Below are 23,440 nucleotides of genomic sequence, written 5' to 3' on the forward strand. Positions count from 1 at the left end.
AATGTATAAAAACACGTTTATAGCGCACAAGTGTGTGTCCAAATAGTGCAAGAAAAAAAAATGAAAGCCGTTTACAACTCCCTGTAACACCGAATTTGAGCGCAGCTCTTGAGGAGGAGGAGGGAAGGGTACTGAGGGTTACCTGTTCTCGGGGTGGGGGGGGGGGGGGGGGAGGGAGGGAGGGGTGTCATGTAACCCCCCAGAAAAATTTTTCCGCTAGATTTAGCGGGGAATTTTTTCCGCTAGATTTAGCGGGGAAATTTTTCCGCTAGACTTAGCGGGGAATTTTTTCCGCTAAATCTAGCGGGAAAATTTTTCCGCTAGATTTAGCGGGGAAATTTACCCACAATGCACCGCGCGGTTACGCCGACGGCGACGGCGACGGCGACGCCGACGCCGCTCAAGCCGGAAACGGGCCCCTAAGAGCTGCGCTCTAAAATAAACTTTAATGATGACGATAGCAAATTGCAGAAATTGGCTGCTGCGTGTGAACGCTGGCGGCCCGTGTTGCTGATGTTGCGACGTCAAGTTGCTGGGAGAAATTGCCCCATCTGAAGCGGGGCTAAAAGATTTGTCGTTGTGCGACCCGCGTCGGCCATGTCTACGCTCGCATCGCGCTCTCTTTGTTGTCATTCCAAGGCCGCTTGCGTGCCCAGTTTCCTTTCCTTCCGCTCTACGGGGGATGGCGGTCCCGTCGCGCGTGTCTACTTTCCTCCGGCTCCTCGGGGCGGGTCCGTGTCGTCTGCTAAACGGCTTCGCTGGTCATCCGCCTTCGCCGAGTGGAGCGGCTCATGATTTTTTTTCTTCATTTGCGATATTGTCGTGGATGGAAAAGGAGACAAACGTAGAACTAAAAATAACCGTTGAATCGGCGAACTTGCGCCAGAAAAAAAAAAAAAAAAAGAAAGAACGAGCGTCGAGAGAGCAGGAGCAAGTGTCGAGGTGTCGGTGTGCAGCCAGTCGGCGAGGCCTACGCTGGGTCTACTTATCTACTCTACTCGGTCTCTCGATCATTCGGGTTAGAATGCTCGAGCGTCGAACATTCGAAGTAAGAGTAAACGTTTATCTTCTCGAAGTACGGAGGAGCGTTCCCTCTCGGTCATGCACGCGGCATTACTCCCCCCTTAATAAAAGCTCATCGGCCCGATGCGACTTTAAATAATATAAGACAAAGTTAAACCAAATGACCGCTCGCAGTAAATTGCGGACTCATCTGAACTACGAAAATACTCGATCGCGGCGGCAGATTCACGTGGTCGGCGACGATTCGGACTGCGGCAGGCGTCTTTCTGGCTTCCTCCGGAGCAAGGGCAGGTTCTCGCAGCGTCAGACGGTTCTCTCCGAGGTCGATGATTGCGCCGTGTTCACGCATAAAGTCCATCCCCAAAATTGACCTCTCTTGCACAGTTCACTGTAGTACGACGAATTTCAAGCGACAATACTCTGTTATTTGATTTATGACAAGGTACGACAAAAAAAGTGCAATTTGTAAGAAGCGCGAAACATTGTAAGAAGAGCAAATTGTTTTCCTGAAAAAAAAAATGTTTTCTTTCATATCTTTTTAAGAGGGGGGGGGGAGGGAGTGATGCCGTATTGGGGTGCACATAACTGCTGCTATAGTCACTAATAGAATGAGAACGACAGGGCGTGCTTTGGCTGCCCGCGCACGCCCGAGGTCCGCAACCACGAGACACCGAAGCATTGTCGAAGGCGGAACCACTGAAGCTACCTCCTGCAGTTTTTTTTTTTACCTTGCCATTGAATCTACTTGAAATACCCTCTTGAAAATCTATAAATTGTGTTCTTTTTCTTTACTCTGTAATGTTTTCAATATTTTTTTTTCTCGCTCAATGCTACGAAGACAAAGCCTTTATTGGACCTTACCCGGGTTCCTAAGTTTGTTGAGTGTGTTCAATCCTCAACTATGCCGCGCGCAAGTTTGCTTCTTGCGCAGGGGTTCCGGTGACGTCCGAACGCCGAGCTCTTATTGGCTCCGTTTGAAAGGACAGTAAGTAGACCTCGGGGCAGCTAGCATTGAGATCTACCCACTATCCTTCCATCAGAGCCAATCGGAGCTCGGCGTTCTGACGTCACTGCAACCCCAGCGCAAGAAACAGAACAACTTGCGCTCCGCATGACGAATCCTATAGGGAAAGTCCCCGTTACCAGAACACAACTTGTTTTAAGGCTATTAGGTCGATAACCAATTTTTAGAGCGCAGCTCCTAGGCGCCCGTTTCCGGTTGAGCAGGGTAACCACGCGTTCCATTATGGGAGGTTTCCAATAATGATTTCGCGCGTGACGTCACGTGTGACGTCACGAGGGTGACGTCACAAGGGTCACGAGGTTGACGTCACACGGATATACCCTCCCTCCGTACCCTCCCCTCGTCCTCCTCAAGAGCTGCGCTCTAATTCGGCATTACGAAGGATTGTAAACGTGTTTCATATTTTTTTAATCAAAACCGACCGAGGCCTTGCTTCATTGTAGAACACAGACAGTGATATTAGCCGTCTTGATGAAGCATCTGCAGTTTTTTTCTCATTACTTTACCGCTGGCGTTCTTTGGTATCACGTCAACGAATTCCACGCCTCCATGAAGGTGCATGTAGGTTCCAAGTTGGCCTGGGAAGAGATGGAAGAGCTCAGCATATTACGTACTCAGGTGACACTTTCTAGAACAAAGAAGAATATACATAACCGCTAATTACAACTTAAAAAAAATCTGAAGGCTTTTTGGGCACTGTTGGGTAAGGTACGTCTAAAAAGTGCTTAAAGTGCGAAGTAAACTAGTGGTCGTGCACTTCAAGAAATGTAGTAAATACACCAGGCACCTTGTACTGGAAGTAAAGTACTATAAATATAATGTACTTTCAAAGTTGAATGCAAGTACTTTTTAACAAAATCTTTCCTGATAGCATTTCATTCCCTCATACAAAGTTTTTTTTTTTTTGACTGGAATGCATTGTTTCAGGTAAAACGAGGGGCATCAGATATTTTTGGAAATGACGGCGAATATTGGATAAAGTTAAGTTGCCATAGAGTAGTTGATTTAGTCGCGCTTACGAACTATTTAACAGTAGCAACTTATAATGCACGTATTTGTATCGTGTAAAGACTCGGGGCTTGTCCAGGTAGTCGATCTCCGCTGGAGCCATGCGTCGCCCAGGACATCGGGCAGAGTTGGTAGCGAGCCAGGGTGTCTCTTCTCAAACTGTTTATTTACATACTATGTACAGTCTGCCGTTCGGCATGAGAACAACGTGAGAACACGAAGAGGGAGCGTAAACCCGCTCTTTTTATAATGTCCCCCTTCCCTACGTCCCTAGGCCAGGACGACGTTCCCCAACTGGTCAGGCACCGCCCACTCGCACGCACACGCACACACAGAGGATAAGTGCTCTTCCGGTTCCTCCAGGCTTGTATAGTGGCAGCCTTTCTTCAGTGACGCTTGAGATTTGGCCTTGCTCCTGGAATCTAGGTCGAGGTGACACCGAGAAGCTCATTCCCAAACGTCCGGGCACCGCCTATGAGCACGCCCAAACGGACACACCGGTTAATCCTTTTGTTGGCTCTAAGAGAGCACGAACGCCCGGAGGATACCGTCCCACTCCCTAGTCGGGACGGAGAAGACCTTGGACGCCGATATCCGGGCAGTTCCCGTTCACGGCTTATCTCCTTCTTTCGGCTTAGCAGGGATCACCGTGGCCGTTGGTTCCTGCTTGGACGCCTCAAAGAGAACGCATTTCCGTTTCAGCACCCAACTTGAGCCGGTATCGACGACGGCTTGTCTTTCTCTTTTGTCGACGGTACCAGGGCAGCGGGGAAAATAATCCCAGCTTGAGATTGTCAGCGAAAGGCGCGTCCTCGGGAATGTTACAAAAGGGGTGGCGATCCGCGCCCAGGTCCGGCCGCGAAGGTCGTTCGTTACAGCTCCTCCACGCAAAGGCAGATCTCGGAAGGGGAGGAGTATCAGCTGCTTTCCTGGAGAGATCAGCTTCGAAATCGTCGTGAGTAGCCAACACATCAACAGAGACACGAACCGCTACAACCAAATCCAGCGAGCGGCAGCACCCTCTCCCCAACCGCCAGGCCTTTTTTCTGCGGCAATAAACCTATCACTTTTTCTGCCATTGACACCACCAAGAAAAGCCCGCGATAGGGCAACATTGCACAAGGCGAAATCGCTGACATGTGTGAAGATTACAAAAAGTAAAAGAAAACGCAATGAAACTTCTTAAAATTTGGCCCAACTCGCAAGGCAACATCCAGAACAAACAATCTCAAAACGACCTGCTAAGTCCGTCTACGTTGGAGTTAGCCGCCCCCCTCTTGTACTTAACCGTGAAGGTTAATTCTTGTAAAGCCAAACTCCACCGCAGAAGTCGGGCATTTTTTGTCGACATTTGAGTTAGCCATGTCAAAGGACAGTGGTCGGTGACGAAAACGAACGGAGCTCCGTAAAGGTAACAAGAGAGCTTTTGAGTTGCCCAAATTAAGCCGGCGCATTCCTTTTCCGACGCACTGTAAGCCTCCTCTCGGCTGCTGAGTTTCCGGCTTGCGTACAGCACGGGGTGCTCCTCTCCCGCATCATCCTCCTGACATAAAATCACCCCCAAGCCGCGATTACTGGCATCGCACTGCACTATAAACGAGCGACTATAATCCGGGGCCCGAAGTATGGGGGAACAGCAGAGGGAATTTTTCAAGCCCTGGAAGGCCTGTTCTTTTTTGTCGTCCCATCGAATCTTATCGGGTTCGGTCTTCCGCAGCGCATCGGTTAGGGGGCTAGCCTTTTCTGAGTACTGAGGGATATAGCGTTGGTAATACCCCGTCAGCCTCAAAAAAGCCCTTATGCCAGTTTTTTTCTCAGGTCGCGGGAAGTCTTTTACAGCCTCAACCTTGAGTTCGTCGGGCCTTCTTAGCCCCTGACCCACGATATGGCCGAGGTATCTAACCTCGCCTCTCGCCAGCTGACACTTACTTGGTTTCGCGGTTAGACCCGCGCTCCTCAACCTTTCAAATACGTCAGAAAGGTGGTTCATGTGATCTGCCCAAGTTGTCGAAAAAATGGCGATGTCGTCTAGATACGGTAGCGCGTAGCTTTCCGCCCCACGCAAAATTCTGTCCATCATTCGCGAGAAACAGAACGGAGCGTTTTTAAGGCCGAAGCTCAAAACCAACGGGCGGAATGTGCCCGTTGGGGTCACGAAGGCTGCGTAATGGCTAGCTCTTTCCGTCATCGGGACCTGCCAGTATCCGCGCACTAGGTCTAAAGTCGAAACGTATCTAGCCCCACTAACCGTCTCAACTCTTTCCTCCACGTTGGGAATCGGGTAAGCCTGGTCTCTGGTGATTGCATTGAGTTTGCGATAGTCAATGCATGGTCGGGGATCCCTTCCCGCAGCCTCTACGATGATCATAGGGGAAGAGTACTCACTTTCACACGGAACGATTACCCCTAAGTGCAGCATGCGCTCCACCTCGTCTTTTAAGATAGCCTGCTGCCTTGGTGACATGCGATAGGGACGGGATCGTACCGCGACGTTTGATGTTAGCTCAATGTCATGCGTGGCAAGGGAGGTTCGTCCGGGAGACATTGAGAACAAGTTCTCGTACTTTTCCAGAAGATCTCTCAATTCAGCCCGCTGTGAGACCGAAAGATCCTCCGAACGAACCGCCTGAGCCATGACTTCATTTACTCCGACCGGCGCTCCAGCCTCCCAAAGTAGCGGAACATCAGTCTGAACTTCCTCTGGGGCGTTTAGTGTCAAGTTCACCACTTCCGTTTCGCTCACGTAACGCTTCATCAGATTGCAGTGATAGATTCTGATTTCCTTTCTCTTGCCTCTGGTTTCGATTGCGTAGTTAGTATCCGACAGCTTTTGAGTCACCTTGAATGGTCCCTCCCACTGCACCTGTAGCTTATTTTGGCGTGAGGGACGAAGCAAGAGGACTTGATCGCCCGCCCGGTACTCCCGGACACGGGCGTTTCGGTCGTAATACCGTTTCGCTCTGATCTGGGCCTCGCGCATATTAACCTCCGCTATCTCACTCGTGCTTCGGAATCGCTCTAGCAGATCAAGAATGTACTCTACCACACTCGGATCGGATCCCTTGGTCTCCCAAGTTTCGCGGAGCAGCCGCAGGGGAGTCCGCAAACACCGTCCATACACTAGTTCGGCCGGGCTGAAGCCGGTTGCCTCGTGAGTCACGGAGCGCAGCGCGAACAACATTGCCGGCAGGCAGGCGTCCCATTCGTTCCCACTCTCATAAGTTAGCGCCCTCAGAACCCGCTTCATAACTGAGTGACACCTCTCGACACTGTTTGACTGCGGGTGATATACTGAACTGTGTATAACCTTTATACCGCACCTCTCGAGGAAACCAGTAGTCAAAGCGCTTGTGAAAACGCTCCCTTGGTCGCTCTGGACCTCTTGGGGGAAGCCTACCCTCGCAAAAATTGACAGAAGTGCGTTAACCACCTCCACTGAACTCTGTTCCTTCATGGGGACCGCTTCGGGGAACTTGGTAGCCGCGCACATGACCGTTAGAGCATAGCGGTACCCCCCCTTAGTAGCCGGAAGAGGACCCACCACATCAATGACCACCCGCCTGAATGGCTCCGAGATTATCGGCACAAGTCTCAGGGGCGCCTTGCATTTTTCATTGGGTTTTCCCACTCTCTGACAGACATCGCACGCCCGCACCCGAGACTCGGCATCTCGGAAGCATCCCGGCCAGTAGAATTCCGTGAGGAGCCGATCTTTCGTCTTTTTGTTGCCCAAGTGACCGGACCATCCCGCTCCGTGGCACAGGCGCAACACATCCGCTCGATATTTCTCCGGCACTACCAGCTGATCGAACGTGCGACCCGACCGATCTCGGTAGTGTCGGTACAGCACACCATCACGGACAGGAAATGAAACGTTTTTCCTGGCCACGCCCTCCTTGGAGGTTTCCCACACCTTATCTAGACTAGGATCAGCTTTTTGCTCCTTGATCAGAACTTCCTTCGTTACGGACACGAGTTTCTCAAAGTTTCCCGACGTCGGGGGCAATATTAACTCGTCCAGTTCGGTTAGCTGCTCTTGGCGAGTTTCTTTTTCGACCGCGACGTTTTCCTCACTCCCCCGGTCTTTCTCTGCTTCCCCGGAACTGGTTTGCTCCGAGACCCCCGTCGGCGGATCCTTCGGTTTTCCTGGGCTAGCCTCGTCATAACTGAGCCGCGTGGAAATCTCGCGAGCTTTAGCCCTCGTGAGCGCTTGAACGAGTCCCTCCCCGAGGCTCTTGCCCTGTTCTTTCAAAATCCTGTCTGTTCGGTTCGAAAATAGGTAGGGGTACTGTGGCGGCAGTTTGTCTGAAACAGCCGCCTCAGTACGCACCTCTCCGAATGGTCCAGAAATCAGAACATCGGCCACAGGGAGACACACGCTCCCCTCGTCCAGCACCGACTTGATCCAGCTACATTTCCCATTGTAATGGGTCTCAGTAACGTACGACGGGTGAATTAGGTCAATGGTAGCCCCACTGTCGCGCAACACGCGGCACGACTTTCCGTTCACTGTCATGTCGAAAAGATACGGACTCAGGAGCTCCTCATTCTCCTCGCACTTACTCGCTAAGGCGAAAACCACCTTTGGTTTTTGACATCCCGCGGCAATGTGCCCAGTTTCATGGCAATTGAAGCACCTTATCGGCCTCCTGGCCTCAAAGGGTTTCTTCTTTTGCTGACTGTCTGGCCCGTTGCCCCGGGAGGTCGTGGAGATATTCTCCTCCTTGTCTTCCTCCTTTCGCGACTCTGTTCTTTTCCAGCCCCCTTTTTTCCGCTCATCTCCGCTTTCCTTCTCAAAGGTTCTCCTCATTCCCTCTTTTCCGCCTCTACGGGAACTGTACTCATCCGCAAGGTCTGCGGCTCGATAAACAGAGTCTACTCCTGACTTATCTTGAATCCAGGTTCGCATGCTTTCAGGAAGAGTCTTATAGAACTGTTCGAGCGCGACCGTCTCCAGCATTTTCTCTTTGTCGTCATACGACTCGGCGACCTTCATCCATTCGACAAGGTACGACCGAAGTTCGTATGCGAACTCCGCATAACTGGCTTCCGACTTTTTGGTCACGCCCCTGAACTTCTGTCTGAACGCTTCTGCCGACAACCGATACTTCTTGAGCAGGCAGCTCTTCACGCGGTCGTAGTCGTCCGAGTCGTCCGCGGATAACCTCGCGATTACCCCGGCTGCCTCGCATGGCAGAACACTCAGCAACCTTCTGGCCCAAGATACCCGATTAAAACGGGCCCTCTCGCAAGCTCTCTCGAAGTTTACCAGGTAGAGGCCCATGTCCTGTCCCACCTTGAAAGCCTGAATAAGCTTCGTCATGTCATAGAGACTTCGGGTGCCCTCTACCTCCGATTCCCGTCCTCCGCTCACTTTCCTTAGCTCCACCTCGAGACGAAGTTTTTCTAGTTCTAATTCCTTGAATTTTGCTTCGTCTCCTTTTTTTGTTTTGATTTTTTCCCACATCTCTTCGATTTCCTCGTTGTCAAGTTTTTCGTCCTGGATAGCCTTAACAAGCTCCGGTTTTTTCATCGATGTGTTCGCGTCTACCCCGAGCTCCTCACACAAGTCGAGCAACTGACACTTTAGCAAACGCTGCAGATCCATGTCTGTGACCTATCTGGGTGGCAAAACTCTGCACTACCGACACACAACAACCTTAAAATTGCCTTTTCGGTAGTTACTTACGCCCCTGCAAAATACACCTCGATCTTACAGGCCTGGCGACAGAGAAAAGATGCCGTCACTCACCAGACTCGGCTCACGGCCCATGAGATCCGTTGTTGCTGCCGCTCAATGGTCGTAGCTGTCGATCCCACCGTCCGCCATCCAGTTGTAAAGACTCGGGGCTTGTCCAGGTAGTCGATCTCCGCTGGAGCCATGCGTCGCCCAGGACATCGGGCAGAGTTGGTAGCGAGCCAGGGTGTCTCTTCTCAAACTGTTTATTTACATACTATGTACAGTCTGCCGTTCGGCATGAGAACAACGTGAGAACACGAAGAGGGAGCGTAAACCCGCTCTTTTTATAATGTCCCCCTTCCCTACGTCCCTAGGCCAGGACGACGTTCCCCAACTGGTCAGGCACCGCCCACTCGCACGCACACGCACACACAGAGGATAAGTGCTCTTCCGGTTCCTCCAGGCTTGTATAGTGGCAGCCTTTCTTCAGTGACGCTTGAGATTTGGCCTTGCTCCTGGAATCTAGGTCGAGGTGACACCGAGAAGCTCATTCCCAAACGTCCGGGCACCGCCTATGAGCACGCCCAAACGGACACACCGGTTAATCCTTTTGTTGGCTCTAAGAGAGCACGAACGCCCGGAGGATACCGTCCCACTCCCTAGTCGGGACGGAGAAGACCTTGGACGCCGATATCCGGGCAGTTCCCGTTCACGGCTTATCTCCTTCTTTCGGCTTAGCAGGGATCACCGTGGCCGTTGGTTCCTGCTTGGACGCCTCAAAGAGAACGCATTTCCGTTTCAGCACCCAACTTGAGCCGGTATCGACGACGGCTTGTCTTTCTCTTTTGTCGACGGTACCAGGGCAGCGGGGAAAATAATCCCAGCTTGAGATTGTCAGCGAAAGGCGCGTCCTCGGGAATGTTACAAAAGGGGTGGCGATCCGCGCCCAGGTCCGGCCGCGAAGGTCGTTCGTTACAATCGGTCATATAGCCGCCATTACTTCACTCAGGGAAATGACCAGATGAATATCTCGAAAGACGATAGCGCAGTTTCGCATAACGATATGTTTTTTTTTTATTATTATTTTTTTTTCTTCAAATTTTGGCGGTATACTTTGAAGTCGGCAGTTGAGCTTTCCACGGAAAGTACTAGAAAATAGTACTTTTAAGTTGAGTACAAGTACACAAATTCAGAGAACGTACTACAAGTAAAGGACAAGTTTTCTGAACCTGCTTGAAGTGGTACTTTAAGTACAATGCATTCGAAGAACTTCCCAATTAAACTGTAATCGGTTTTGAAAAAATTCGTATAATTAAACCAACAAACTGAGTGCAATTAAACTTCTTGGAAAGGTGCCTTTAGGGGGTGCATTGTATCGTATGTCATGTTGCAGCAGCCGAGCTAGTGGTGTTACCGAAACGATAAAAAAGAAGCCTGTCGGCGCAAGCAGACAGAACGGGACACCACGAGCAACCAGATTCGGCGACCGAGAAGGCCGGCGGCTACATCGAATGATGTCCACTACAGTTTCCTTTCTTTTGTAAATATTTTCCATAAAATATGTTAGGTCCTATATTAGCGGAATCAGGATTCCCGCTAACTTTAGCAGAGAACCTGAATTGGTGCATAGGTCAGTCAAGGCAATTTCCCGGTAAATATAGAGGGGGAACATTATTCCACTAAATTTAGCGGGAACCTGAATTGGTGCATAGGCTACGTGTGGTTGTCAATTTTCCACTAAATTCAGCGGGGAACCTGATTCCACTAAATTTAGCGGGGAACTTGAATTGTTGCATTGGTCACGTGAAGTCAATTTTCCGCTAAATTTAGCGGGAATCCTGATTCTGCTAACTTTAGCAGAGAACCTGAATTGGTGCATAGGTCACGTCAAGGCAATTTCCCGCTAAATATAAAGGGGAACCTTATTCCACTAAATTTAGCGGGAACCTGAATTGGTGCATAGGCCACGTGTGGTGGTCAATTTTCCGCTAAATTCAGCGGGGAACCTGATCCCGCTAAATTTAGCGGGGAACTTGAATTGGTGTATAGGTCTCGTGAAGTCAATTTTCCGCTAAATTTAGCGGGAATCCTGATTCCGCTAACTTTAGCAGAGAACCTGAATTGGTGCATAGGTCAGTCAAGGCATTTTCTCGCTAAATATAGAGGGGAACATTATTCCACTAAATTTAGCGGGAGTCTGAATTGGTGCAGAGGCCACGTGTGGTGGTCAATTTCCGCTAAATTCAGCGGGGAACCTGGTTCCACTAAATTTAGCGGGGAACTTGAATTGGTGCATAGGTCACGTGAAGTCAATTTTCCGCTAAATTTAGCGGAAATCCTGATTCCACTAACTTTAGCAGAGAACCTGAATCGGTGCATAAGTCACGTCAAGGCAATTTCCCGGTAAATATAGAGGGGAACCTTATTCCACTAAATTTAGCGGGTACCTGAATTGGTGTATAGGCCACGTGTGGTGGTCAATTTTCCTCTAAATTCAGTGGGGAACCTGATCCCGCTAAATTTAGCGGGGAACTTGAATTGGTGCAAAGGGTCACGTGAAGTAAATTTTCCGCTGAATTTAGCGGGAGTTCTGATTCCGCTAACATTAGCAGACAACCTGAATTGGTGCATAGGTCACGTGTGGTCAATCTTCCGCTAAATTTAGCAGGAAACTCAGTTCCGCTAAATTTAAAGTGAAACCTGAATTTGTGCATAGGTCACGCGAAGTCAATTTTCCGCTAAATTTAACGGAAATATGACTACATTAGAGATGACATACATAGACAGAAATCTGTGATTAGCTTAAAGATGGTATCGCATTAAAATGGTAATGTTTTTTTTTTTTTCGAGATTGCATTGTTTTTAGTTTATTTCAGCGCAGAGTTATGCATAAAAAAAAAACGAGTTTTTGAAGATGTCGCTTTTAAATGAAAATGGTCCCTGATTTCTGTTGTGTGATCCCGTCTGTGTGGAATGTAGGGAGTTTGAAGTAAGTATTTTGTTTTCTCGACACCCTATTGTTCATAAAAGATTATGTGGAGATGTTTTAGGCGGAAGCATTGGCGACGAGTTTGCAAAGGCTTCCAATCGAAAAAGAAACCCCGAACAGCTAAAATATTTCTACTTAATTTTGCATTGAATTTTGTTGTGTGTAATTCTCCACTTCGTATGCCTAAAATATGCTCATGGTGCAAAATTAAAAAAAAAAAAAAAAAAATAAGAATAAAAGAAATGTCGAGATTGAGATTTACCTGCAACGAAGTTTTGGAGCTCTGCCTCGGTGATTTTGTTACAAGGTTTCTTCAACACAACATACGCCATGGCCGCTTCCTGGTATCGTGCGTGAGGGACACCAATGACCACTGCCTCTTCGATTCCGTCGTGGCTGAGCAACACGCTTTCAATGGAGCAGGGCGCCACTGAGATGCCCATGCATCGAAAGAACTGGCTCATTCTTTCAACGTAGAAGAACTGACCGACTTCGTTGTAATAGCAGATGTCACCTGGAAATTAGCGTGTAGTCGTCATCTCTGGCTCAAAGTCCAGTTCACGAGCTGGTGTAAAGTCAAGCTAAATCAATAAGAAAGAGACGCACGCTCTCCGAAGAATAGCTGCTCACTTGACAAGGGTCGAAATATCCGAATAAGAAAGAACGAGAATGCTCGAAAACCTTTAATATACTCTCAGACAATCTTTCTGTGGTCATGCAGTCGAATGGCACGGTGCTTGAGCAACGAGCCTTGAAGACAAGGCCTTTGTCCCCAAACGTTATCACTATGCGGAGTGCAAGTTCGTCTGCTTCTAGCGCTGGGGTTGCAGTGACGTCAGAAGGACGCCGAACTCTGATAGGTTCTGACTGAAGGATAGTCGGTAGACCTCAATACCAGCTGCCTTGAGGTCTACCCTCAAGGCTGCCAGCAGAATGCCAATAAGAGCACGGCATTCTGACATCATGGCAACCCTTGTGCAAGAAGGAGACGAATTTGCGGTCCGCAGTGCTTTCACCCGTATGTTGCTATGGTGACTGATACACGATCGCACGCTTTGAACAGCAGCCATGGTGGTAGACGTTCAAGGGGGTGCATGGAAAGAGGTCTTTGAGTATGCTATGCAGCCGCCACGGAGCTTGTCTGATCCAGTAATATCTCTAAATTTTAAATGAATAATAATACTAATAATAATCAAGAATCAAGAATAGTTTTTATTTGCACCCAGGAACAACCTTGCGGTTTTGGTGCTGGCGCACGTAAAAAAAGAACAAAAACACACACACACACAAAAAGAAAAAAAAAAGAAAGAAAAACAAACACGGAAGACAGTTTTACATAAAATTCTACAAAAAAGAAGACGCGAGAACTGTGTACACAAAATTGTACAAAAAAACAAAACAAAAAAGTGCACAAAAATTGCACAGAGAAATGAAGACTCGAAAAAAATTGTTCCAATACATATGGATGCTTCACTTGGACGCAAACAGACGCGGACGTCTGAACGCTACACATAAAGCTCCGTACAAATAGAAACAAGAAATCAACAAGTCATAGAAATACATATGGAAACCCGGCAGTTGATTCAGGAAGTTCATCAAAAGTCACAAAAGAGCTTCTGGACAGATTTAACAACATCGGAAAAGTTGTCAAGAAATATATCGAGATTAAGAGAAGAGTTATTATAAAGGAGTTCCGCACGAGATACTGGATCAAGTGTATTAACTCTAGATGACAGATAGAAGGTTAACGTTTTTCTTGTCGTCACTCGCGGTACCTGCAGAGAAACCTGATGCAGGATGTCGGAGCTATCTATTTGACCATGTATACATTTATAAAGAAAGAGCAGCTCCGCAGTGTTTCGGCGTCCCTGCAAGTCTTGCAGTCGAATGGGTGAACTATGCTCGTCATCAACTGCTTTTGCAAAGTTGAAACGGTGTTTAAAAATAGATACGAATTTCTCTTGTACACGAGAAATCCTCAATAGATTAGAGTGGCACGTCCCACACAACAGATGCATACTCAAGGTGAGAACGACACAGGGAACAATATAAGGTTAAAAATGTTTTAGAGTCACGAAATTCTCGTGATACACGACACACAAGACCTAGGGTGCGCAGCGCAGACTTCACAATATGCATAACATGACCCTGGAAACGCAAAGCAGAGTCAAATACAACACCAAGATCTCTGATTTTGCCAACGCGGGATAGTTGATTAGTGTTAATTTTGTAGTTAAATGGTACTGTGGCAGTTTTTCTAGAGTAGGTCATGACTTTTGTTTTGGACTGGTTGATCTTCAGGTGATTACGTGAGCACCAGTCAACAAACGAGGTTATATCAGACTGTAAATCCATGCAGTCAGGTTCGCCGCCTATTTCTCTAAATATTTTTATATCGTCTGCATATAGCAAGAAAGAAGACGTGGTGATGGCGCTTGCGACGTCATTCACGAAAACAGAAAATAGCAACGGGCCCAGTACGGAACCCTGTGGTACACCCGAAGTTGCGTTATACGTGGAGGAGCAAGACCCGTTCGCACGCACATAACAAACCCTTTCCCTTAGGTAGTCCTCCAGAAGACAGTATATCGGACCGCAAAGACCAACTGCAGAGAGCTTAGATAAAAGTATACTGTGGTTTACAATGTCGAAGGCCTTGCTACAATCAAAGTATATAACGCCAAGTTGACCTCTGTCGCACACAACCTTAGACGTAGCAGTCGCGAATGCTACAAGATTTGTCGTCGTTGAACGACCAGCGAAAAAACCGTGCTGGTTGGTACTTATCGTGCTTTGAAGTGAAAAAGACAGACCTGTGGATGACCTTCTCAAAGAGCTAATAATAATAATAATAATAATAATAATAATAATAATAATAATAATAATAATAATAATACTAATGTTTATTTTACATTAAAAATAGTGGGAAAATTAGGGAAAAAGAAAGAAAAGCTTCAAATTGAAGCTTGACTCGTTCTCAGATATACAGCCATTGATGAGCAAACAGATCTTAATGAAAAACAAACGCGCACAAAAATACCAATTTATACAATGAGCAAAGCAACATGAAACATCGTTACAAGAAGACTAACCGCGCAAGAACAACAAGAAAAAATTACGTTCCATCGCGTAATTTCGTAGATCTATATAGTATTGGTGTTTCTAAGGCGCTTTAAAGCCAAGGGACAAAATAATAAAGCCTTTGCAACAAATGATTCGATCTGAATGGGATAGTCCTTTAATATTCATTGCGACGGGTAAATTGGAATAAATTATTTTGTTGGATACGACTATTTTGGTTTAAAAAAAAATTAGAGTTCCATTTCTGTGTTCGAAATCACAACCACGAAGGAGATACGCTTGTTTTTCTTATAAGATGCGCGTGAAATTTCTGAACTGAATCCTCAATGTGACAGGGCCTTAAGCGTTGGCAACCGCCTCGCGGGTGCGGTTCAACCGCCTGTGTGAATAGGCAGTTTTAGGAGACCGCGTCACCACATTCTGCTATGGCCACAGTACGACTCCTGACCTGCTCTAAAGAGCATTCTTCGAAGTGACAGCGCGAGCTCGCAGTAGCAATGCGCGGCACGGCAACGCTATGCCGAAACGGCCTAACGCGGCATTAGGGGTTTCGTGTCCACGGATGTACCCTTGATGGCGTCACTGCGTCACCTGACACTGAGACGCCATCAGAAAGGTGTGCGGAATGCGTAGCATTTATAGGTACTCTCTGGAAGGTCACGTGACACCGACGTCACACCGTGGTGTTTCTTGACTCTCTGACGTGAGACCGTGATGTCCCGTAGCACCATGACGTCAAACGACGTCACAGAGTCACGTGACAATGGCGGCTTTATATGTTCCCAAAACCCTCATAACGTGCTATTCAGCGGTCTCCTTACTTTACCGCAAAACGAGGGGTGCTAATGATTTTTGGAAATGCAGAAGAGAAAGCTAATTTTTGTCTGATTCATTAACAAGAACAGTCGCCATCCCCTACCTGTTCGTACCCAACCATCGGGAGTAATTTTCTGCGATGTAGCTTCCGGGTGTCCGTAATAGCCCTTCATGGAACATGGCGTCTTCACTAGCACTTCTCCTTGTTCGTTTGGTCCAAGTACGTTTCCACTCTTCACATCAACAACCTGTTGACAAGCCGATATCAATTGTGGCCAGGATATCGACACTGGAGAAACGATATCAATAGTTGCGAGCTGAAATTGGACTATCCGCACACCTCTTGTACTCATCACTAAATGGAACCAAATTTACCTTAACATGTACCATTGGGGACGGGAACCCAATGCCGTACCAACTGGTCGCGCCCAAAGGGGGTGTGCATATCTGTCCGATTTCCGTAGCTCCGTAAGTGTCTTTGACGATGGCCAGATCAAACGACCGTTCGATTTTCCTCAAAATTTGGGGCGTGGCCTTTGCTCCACACAGAAAAACAGTCGTTAGACTATCCAGCTGAATTCCCCGCTTCTCAATCGCCTTGGCAAGCAGCACAATCCAATGTAGACCCCCGAACATCGTAGTCACCTGCGCCAAGATGAGGGGAGAGGGATTCGAATCATGAGGTGGTTGCGCAAATTGTATTCCGGAGGGAGCTCGCTTTCCGTAGCGGCGAAGTGAATTGTAAACACGCGGGTCTCGGCGCACACTACTTTATTCACATTAAAATGTTTTGCACTTTATGGTCATACTGGTAATACATCGTACGAACTATACAGTCCGCATAACACTGTCTGAGGTGTCTTTTTTGCTTGTACTGTAACACTGGTCATAAAAACACTTTCTACAGACACGGTCGAAGCATGCGTATGTATGACACCAAACATGCTTCAACATGCATGGGGCGCGTATCCACAGATATTTTTGAAAAATATCTGTGGATACGCGCCCCTTGCATGTTGAAGCATGTTTGGTGTCATACATACGCACCGTGTCTGTATGTAAACTGTGAACGGCCGTGTCTTTTGTAGGCATGTATATGAGCTTTGTGACCGGTGGAAAAAAAAAAAGCTGTTCCAAAAACCTACACCAGTTTTCGAGTAATGTACTTTTTTTTAGTCGTAAGGTAGGATGCCGTACCATTAAATATTCCTCATTTTCGAAGGGTATAAGATGGTGTGAAAAAGAACGCTACGGTACGAAGTGAGGCGAACGCCCCTCCTCAAGGGAGTTCGCAGCACTATCCCCCGCTTTAAAAATGCTTTAGCGGAGGTTGTCTTAGCGATAATGTCGAATAATTATTTCATGTGCCAATGCTCATTACTTGGAAATACCTTCCTTGAACCTGAACTAGTATACTATTCTTTGCGTGATACATTGAGGAACAAAAACAACAAACAGCGTGATTCCCTCACCCCCCCTAAAAAATTAGTGCTTTTTTTTTTTTTTTTTCAACGCAAAAAGAAACTATGCATCGCCGAACCCTCAATCTCCGCTCAAATGCAGCACCTGCGGTTCGAAGCAGATGCCAAAGTTTCAGCACTAACCGTTGCCTTATTCGAAAGCTACAAGTTATTTTCGAAAAATTCCAGCGGAAAAAATTAGGCTGATGTTTTACCGTTTTCGGTTACTGGCGCTCCACAGTGTATTCGAGAGCTCAGTCGGCCGCCGTTTTCTCATTAAAAAAAAAAACAAAAAAAACAATTTATAGCTTTTGAATAAGAAAACGGTGAGTGCTAAAAGGTAATTTTGCTGCGATTGCTAAGCTTGCTGATGATTGTCTGTGCTTTCCCTTGTGTTTTCCTATCGAGCCCTATTCACACAGTTGCAAAAAAATCCGGTATAACTTTTTGCTATCCGGATTATGGAACCGGAAATCTATCTGGATTCTATCTAGACTCTATCTGGAATTTAGCTTTTTAGACATTATTTCTTTCTCTGCAATCTGGATTTCGGGTTTCCAGAAACAAATTTCCGGTTCCAGAATTCGGATAGTGAAAAGTTACACCGAATTTTTCGGTAGGGTAATGTTTAATTTACTTTTAAACAGTCAACTTTTCGCATAAGTTACAACGGCCGATCGTTGTAAAGGTAGTTCATCATTAATAGACACAACTTAATAAATAAAGTGAATAAAGTTAAAGAATTTATATGCTAATAAAAACCCTTTGGCCTGGCAGACTCGGCGTCCCTTTGCGCCGATGTATACGACTCATCAACACACATTTCATACCTGATCTTCAACGACCTTTCATCGACATGCCTGCGATTTTCCAACAAAACATGATCGCATCGCCGTCCATGTGTGACGGTGATGGCAGCGATGTTTTGTCGCGCGGAAAATGAGACAAAATTACTTGTGCGAGTTAGCTCACAGATTCCCGCATATGCTGCATCGGTAAGCACACCACTGGGCCTTTTGGAAGAATTTAGTTTTGCACGGCAACACCAAAAACTATTTTACAAGAAAGTAAAATCTCACAACTAACAGCGCAGGTTCATTCCGAAACCGGAAAGCGTTTTGGCAACGAGGTGCCCGGATGAGGGAAATCCGGAAGTCGCCAAAAATGGACGGACAGAACGAGCGGGTTGGTAGGGATAATTAAACTTGAAAACTTCTCGTTTTCTTCTTGAGTAAGAAAACCTCGTTTTCCTCCTCAAGTTTAATTATCGCCAAAAATGTGTGCTTACATTTGCGAAATTTTATATATGAAACTATTTAGACCTCCTTAAATTTAGTCAAATCCTTGTCTGCCTACATTGCTGCAATTTTAAATTGTTCAACTCGGCGTTATTTCGAGTACATTTTTTTTTTGTTTTCTTTGGGACGTATAAGTTTTAAAATGACTTTTTTTAATATACAATTTTTTTACTAATTGCTGGTGAGGTACTATCGACTGAAAAATCGCGTGACTAAATATCACGCAGCCCTCTTAATGTATGAAATATAATGCGAGTGTCATACATACCTTGTATTTCCTAAGTGCATCTACCATTTTGTCTGCGTCCGTAGATTTCGATAAAAGGACAGTCTTCGCTCCAGAGGTGATGCCTCGCAGGTAAAACCGAAACGCAAAAGTCGATGTTATAGACATGCAGGAAGCAACAACATCGTGGTCGCTGGACACTTGATGACACCTTGACATTTTGAAGGAAAAAAAGAACACACACAAAAAAACGACGGTTTAAGAAAGAGACACCACCATCACGTCCCAGTTTTCTCTACTATACGTACCTACTTGACCCTTAATTGACGCCACGACAGCGTGGAGACGCTGCTATCGGCACTGGGCATGCACAGTCGGTTCACCTCACGCGAATCTGACTTCTGCGCACGCGCAATGCCCACAGTTGGCGTGAGCAGACGCGGGTTTGTTTGTTCTTGGTGGATATTGTTCGTTAGGCACTGTGTATTTTGCAGGGTGTCCCAAAAGAAAATTTACAAGATTATATATATATATATATATATTTTTTTTTTATCGCAACAATAACGCATTGACGAACGCATGCATTTTCCCCCCAAATGTAGCGCTCTAGCGGTCCGAACCATTTGCCAAAATCTCAGCACTCACCGTCTTACTAGTCAAAAGTTGTACGTGATTTTCTGAAATTTCCAATGGGAAAATGGTGACCGACAGAGCTCTGAAGATATACATGGAGCTGAATGGCGCCAGTTAACGAAAGCGGGGAAAATGGGCCCTCATTACCCGAGGGAAATTTTTAGAACATCACTTATAACTTTTGAATAAGATAACGGTTAGTGCTGAAGAACCCTTGGCGTCTAATTCGGACCGCTTGCGCTACATTTTGGCAGATAATGAGCGTCCGGCGATGCGTTGTTTATTCTTGTGGAGAACAAAAAGAAAAGAAAAACACTCTTTTTTAGGGGCGGGGGGGTGTACAATATTGTTTGTTGCTGGAGGTTTGCAAGTACTGCCTCTGGGCGCCTCCACCTTCCTGCTTGGCGTGACGGTTGCCAGAGTGGCGCCAAACAAACCACTTTCCATCTAGGGTGGCCAGACTAGCTTTTGAAGCGTGGCAACTCGCAAGCGTGAGTAGAGTTCACGCTCCGCCAATAACACCAAGAACATAAAACCTGCGCCTCCTCCACCCCCTCCCCTACGTCATCACTACAGTGGATGCACGCAGCGCCGCGTAGTCTGAGTCAGCATCGTCGCCAGGGCACCAGCGTGTCTCGCAGCGTCTCCCTACGAGGCGACGCCAAAAACGAACGCTCGTCTGCTAGTTTGGCGGCGCTTCTCATTGAACTTCGGCGTGTTTGCCGCTTGGGGGCAGGTCGGGGGTGATCTACAAATGGTGAGGTCATGCGAAGGCTGTGTCTTCTAGGTGGTATTGGCTCCGCCCACAGGCGTATGCACTGGGGCTGCGACGATCTCACAAGGCCAAACCCTTATTGGCTGATTAAAAAAAATAGTGGGTAGACTTTAAAGCGTTTATGGAATCCAGGTCTACCCACTATCCTTTCAATCAAAGCCAATCAGAGCTCGGCGTCGTTTTGACGTCACAGCAACTCCTGCGCAACAAGCAGACGACTTGCTCTTCGCATAGTGTGCTCGCCTCCAGTTACTCCACTTTCGAGAAAATAGTACGTCGTCTGCTCCGCGACTTATAACGACAGCTTTGCGACGTCGGTACCAAGAGCGAGCAAACGAAGCGAAGTTCGCTGCCGATAGAGCGGGACGATATCGTGAGTGAGCAAAACGCGCACGCACAAAAGAAAGCGCAGGAACATTTGCTGCGCGGTATTGGTTTAGACGGTTACAGTAAGCGCACAAAGGCGATGAGCGCCGTGACAATGCACTTTTGGCGCTATGCTTGATTGGCTGTATCGGATCGCGGCATCGGCTGCGGTAGGATTTATCGCGAAACCTACGTTACTAAAACCCTCAGTTGGGAAGCTCACCCTTGGAACCTGGGGCGCTGGCGTCCGCCGAGACCAAGCTGAATACGATAACAGCGCCACCCTTTAGTGACGAGTTGAAACATGAAAGTTGCTTTACATAGCTACTGCGAGATGACCCTGCGAGATGGCGCCACCGGCCAAGGAGGTTATAAGTACTAGGAGAGGGCACGTTGCAATATTGGTGAAGCCTAGTCATAAAAAGTTTAAACGATATTCTGCCCAGCGTGACCACAGATCTCTCTGACGATTGGTGCGCGTGACACGTCATGTGTGAGTTTGATGGTTGATTGTAGGAGGATTCCTTGCAACCTTGCGCGCGCTCCGATCGGTAGGTTTTATCATATCGTAGGGTAGACCACGGTGTAAGATACACTTTTTAGGTGAGGACACGGCGGGGCTGAACGCGCGGCGCGAGGAATCAGATAGTGTTCGTTCGACGGGCATCCGAAAGGCTGCATGATTCCGCTGCCACCATGCCCGCGGCTGACAGTGTCGCCGGCGGCCAAACGGCGAAACTGTGTGAGAGCGAAAAAAATGATCTCGTTGCCACGACACCCCGGTGCACCGTGGTCTTTCAGCACGTGCGACAACCTCGCTGGAGTTCTGCGCGTGTGGAGCACGAGGCGGCACGAGCCGTCTTACACCGTGCCCACTGGTCGACGAGTCATCTGCCGGCGCCGCTTGAAACCATAGTGAGAGAGAGAAAGAGAGAGGGTGAAAAGCGAACTTTATTTGCCCTGCGCGAGGAGCGCACTGTCCTCACCTGAAGAGTATTTATTATCTTACACCGTGGGCTAGACGAAGGATAGCTACGGTCACGTGATATGGTCATGTTGGGCTGATAAGTTCAATTCAATTCAATTCAACTTTATTGACTCCAGTTTGGAGAAGGAGACAGGAAAAAAAGCTACATTGCGTAGCTTGACAAGTCCCTGCCTCCCATACAGACTTCGGCAAATTAGTCGGCACTTGCAAAAGAAAAAATAAAAATACATACAGAACATTATACAGCTTTTGATGTGCTGAACAGCACAGAACTTTTAAAGTATTATTTGTTATTAAAATACAATTGTCTAATTTGGTTATTTGACATATTTTCTATGTGAATATTGTTTTTTATGAGTTCATTAATGGTAGACGGTACGGTATACTGGAGAATTTGAAATCCGTAATTGGTTCTGGGATGCGGCACTCTCCAGTGCTCTGGACTACGCGTATGATAAAACGAAGAGTTTTCTTCCAGCGAAGCTAAAGAAAGGAATGATTTGTTATTATAATAAATACTATCTTTATATTTCTTTATTATGTCTGTGTATATAAGTCAAAAATACTTGTTACCTTAAATTTTGAGAATAAAATACCGGCATGACTACCATATGGTACATTGGCTACTAAACGTAAGATCTTTTTTTGTGCGATATGTAATCTGTCTATGTTTAATTTTGTCGTATTGCCCCATACAAGTTGGCAGTACTTTAAATGTGAAGCAAACAATGCGTTATATAATATAATCTTGACCCTTTCTGGTAAACAAAAACGATGTTTATAAATAATACCCGTTATTTTTGATACTTTAGACATAACATGTTCTACGTGTTCGTTCCAACTCATGTATTGGTTAAAGGAGCTGTGCAACGATATTCAATTGGAATGTTTTTCTCTCTACACGAGCTTACTGGCACACCTGGGACTCAAGGATACTCACACGCAACGCCATTGGCCAAGAAACTCCTTTGTTGCGGTGTAATTTCAAGGACAAAAGCGATCATTTTCATTCAATCTCTCCTTTGCAAAATTTGATGACGTAACTCGGGGATCGCAGTACACCCAAGTGACGATATTTGAATGCGGTTCATAGATTGGACCCGAGCATTGCGTGGGCACTCGACTTGGGCTCGTGACAATTGCTAGCTCGAGAAGCATTCGGGTTGTGACCCGTGTCCAATCGCTGCAACGACGACAACAGCCGAGCCATAACAATGTCTGGAACTCAGCGCGTGTCCTGCGCTTTGCCAACCCCAGCGCGTGGCTATGATCAACACTGGCGGCATATAATCGGCTCCAGATCACGTGGCCGCTTGTTCTGGCTGCGAGTTGAGGGGGTGAACGCTGCTCGTTTTTCTTAAATTTTTTTCTGGGGCTTCTGTTGCGTGGGGTGAAAAACGAACGCGTGTTTCATAGGTCATTAACGTTAGGGATCCGTTTTAAGCGGTATTTGCGCAAAGTACAAAAATTGTTGCGTAGCTCCTTTTAAAGAACACCCCCAGTATTTTTACCGTTGGAACAACTTGTATGGTTGATCTATCTAGCTTAAGTGGTATATCTATTTGCCAGACAGAGCTTTTAGGACGAAATAGAACGGCCTTTGTTTTATTGCTATTGATTTTTAACGAATTTGCCGTTGCCCACGAACTAAGCACATTGAGAAAACTATTCACTTCAGATGAAATAATATTTATGTCCGCTCCTTGAAAAAATATGCTCATATCGTCCGCATACGTTATTATCTGGGCATTATGTGAAATATTTATGATGTCGTTAATGTATAGGTTGAATAAAATAGGTCCCAAAACACTTCCTTGTGGTACACCTGACTGTAGTTGTTTTAGATCAGAGAAGTGGCCATTGAGGTGAATTTACTGAAAACGGAAGCTCAAATAACTTCTTATTAACGCCGCCGCATTTCCAGGAATGCCATAATTGTAAAGTTTACGCATTAATGTGTCATGATTTAACCGATCGAAGCTTTCGAAAAGTCTATAAAAATTCCTACCGTTAGAAGTTTATTTTCAAACTTTTTCAGAATTATTTCTTTCATATTCAACAGAGCAAGTTCAG

General features: G+C 46.7%; 1 protein-coding gene across 1 annotated transcript in view; it reads right to left on the bottom strand.

Annotated features, from left to right (window-relative positions):
- Positions 1-2,436: 2,436 nt before the first annotated feature.
- The window catches only part of LOC115329101 (4-coumarate--CoA ligase 1), a 60,124-nt gene continuing 39,120 nt past the window's right edge, over positions 2,437-23,440 (bottom strand). Inside the window, exons 5-9 of the mRNA XM_042292027.1 lie at positions 18,648-18,816; positions 15,997-16,266; positions 15,725-15,869; positions 11,987-12,238; positions 2,437-2,625 (exon numbers count right to left, since the gene is read on the bottom strand). Coding sequence (XP_042147961.1) covers positions 2,507-2,625; positions 11,987-12,238; positions 15,725-15,869; positions 15,997-16,266; positions 18,648-18,816 — 955 coding nt within the window. The 3' untranslated portion in view covers positions 2,437-2,506. The remainder of the gene's footprint in view (positions 2,626-11,986; positions 12,239-15,724; positions 15,870-15,996; positions 16,267-18,647; positions 18,817-23,440) is intronic.

Source organism: Ixodes scapularis, unplaced genomic scaffold, assembly GCF_016920785.2.
Source record: "Ixodes scapularis isolate PalLabHiFi unplaced genomic scaffold, ASM1692078v2 PGA_scaffold2__306_contigs__length_199485367, whole genome shotgun sequence".
Lineage (NCBI taxonomy): Eukaryota > Metazoa > Arthropoda > Arachnida > Ixodida > Ixodidae > Ixodes > Ixodes scapularis.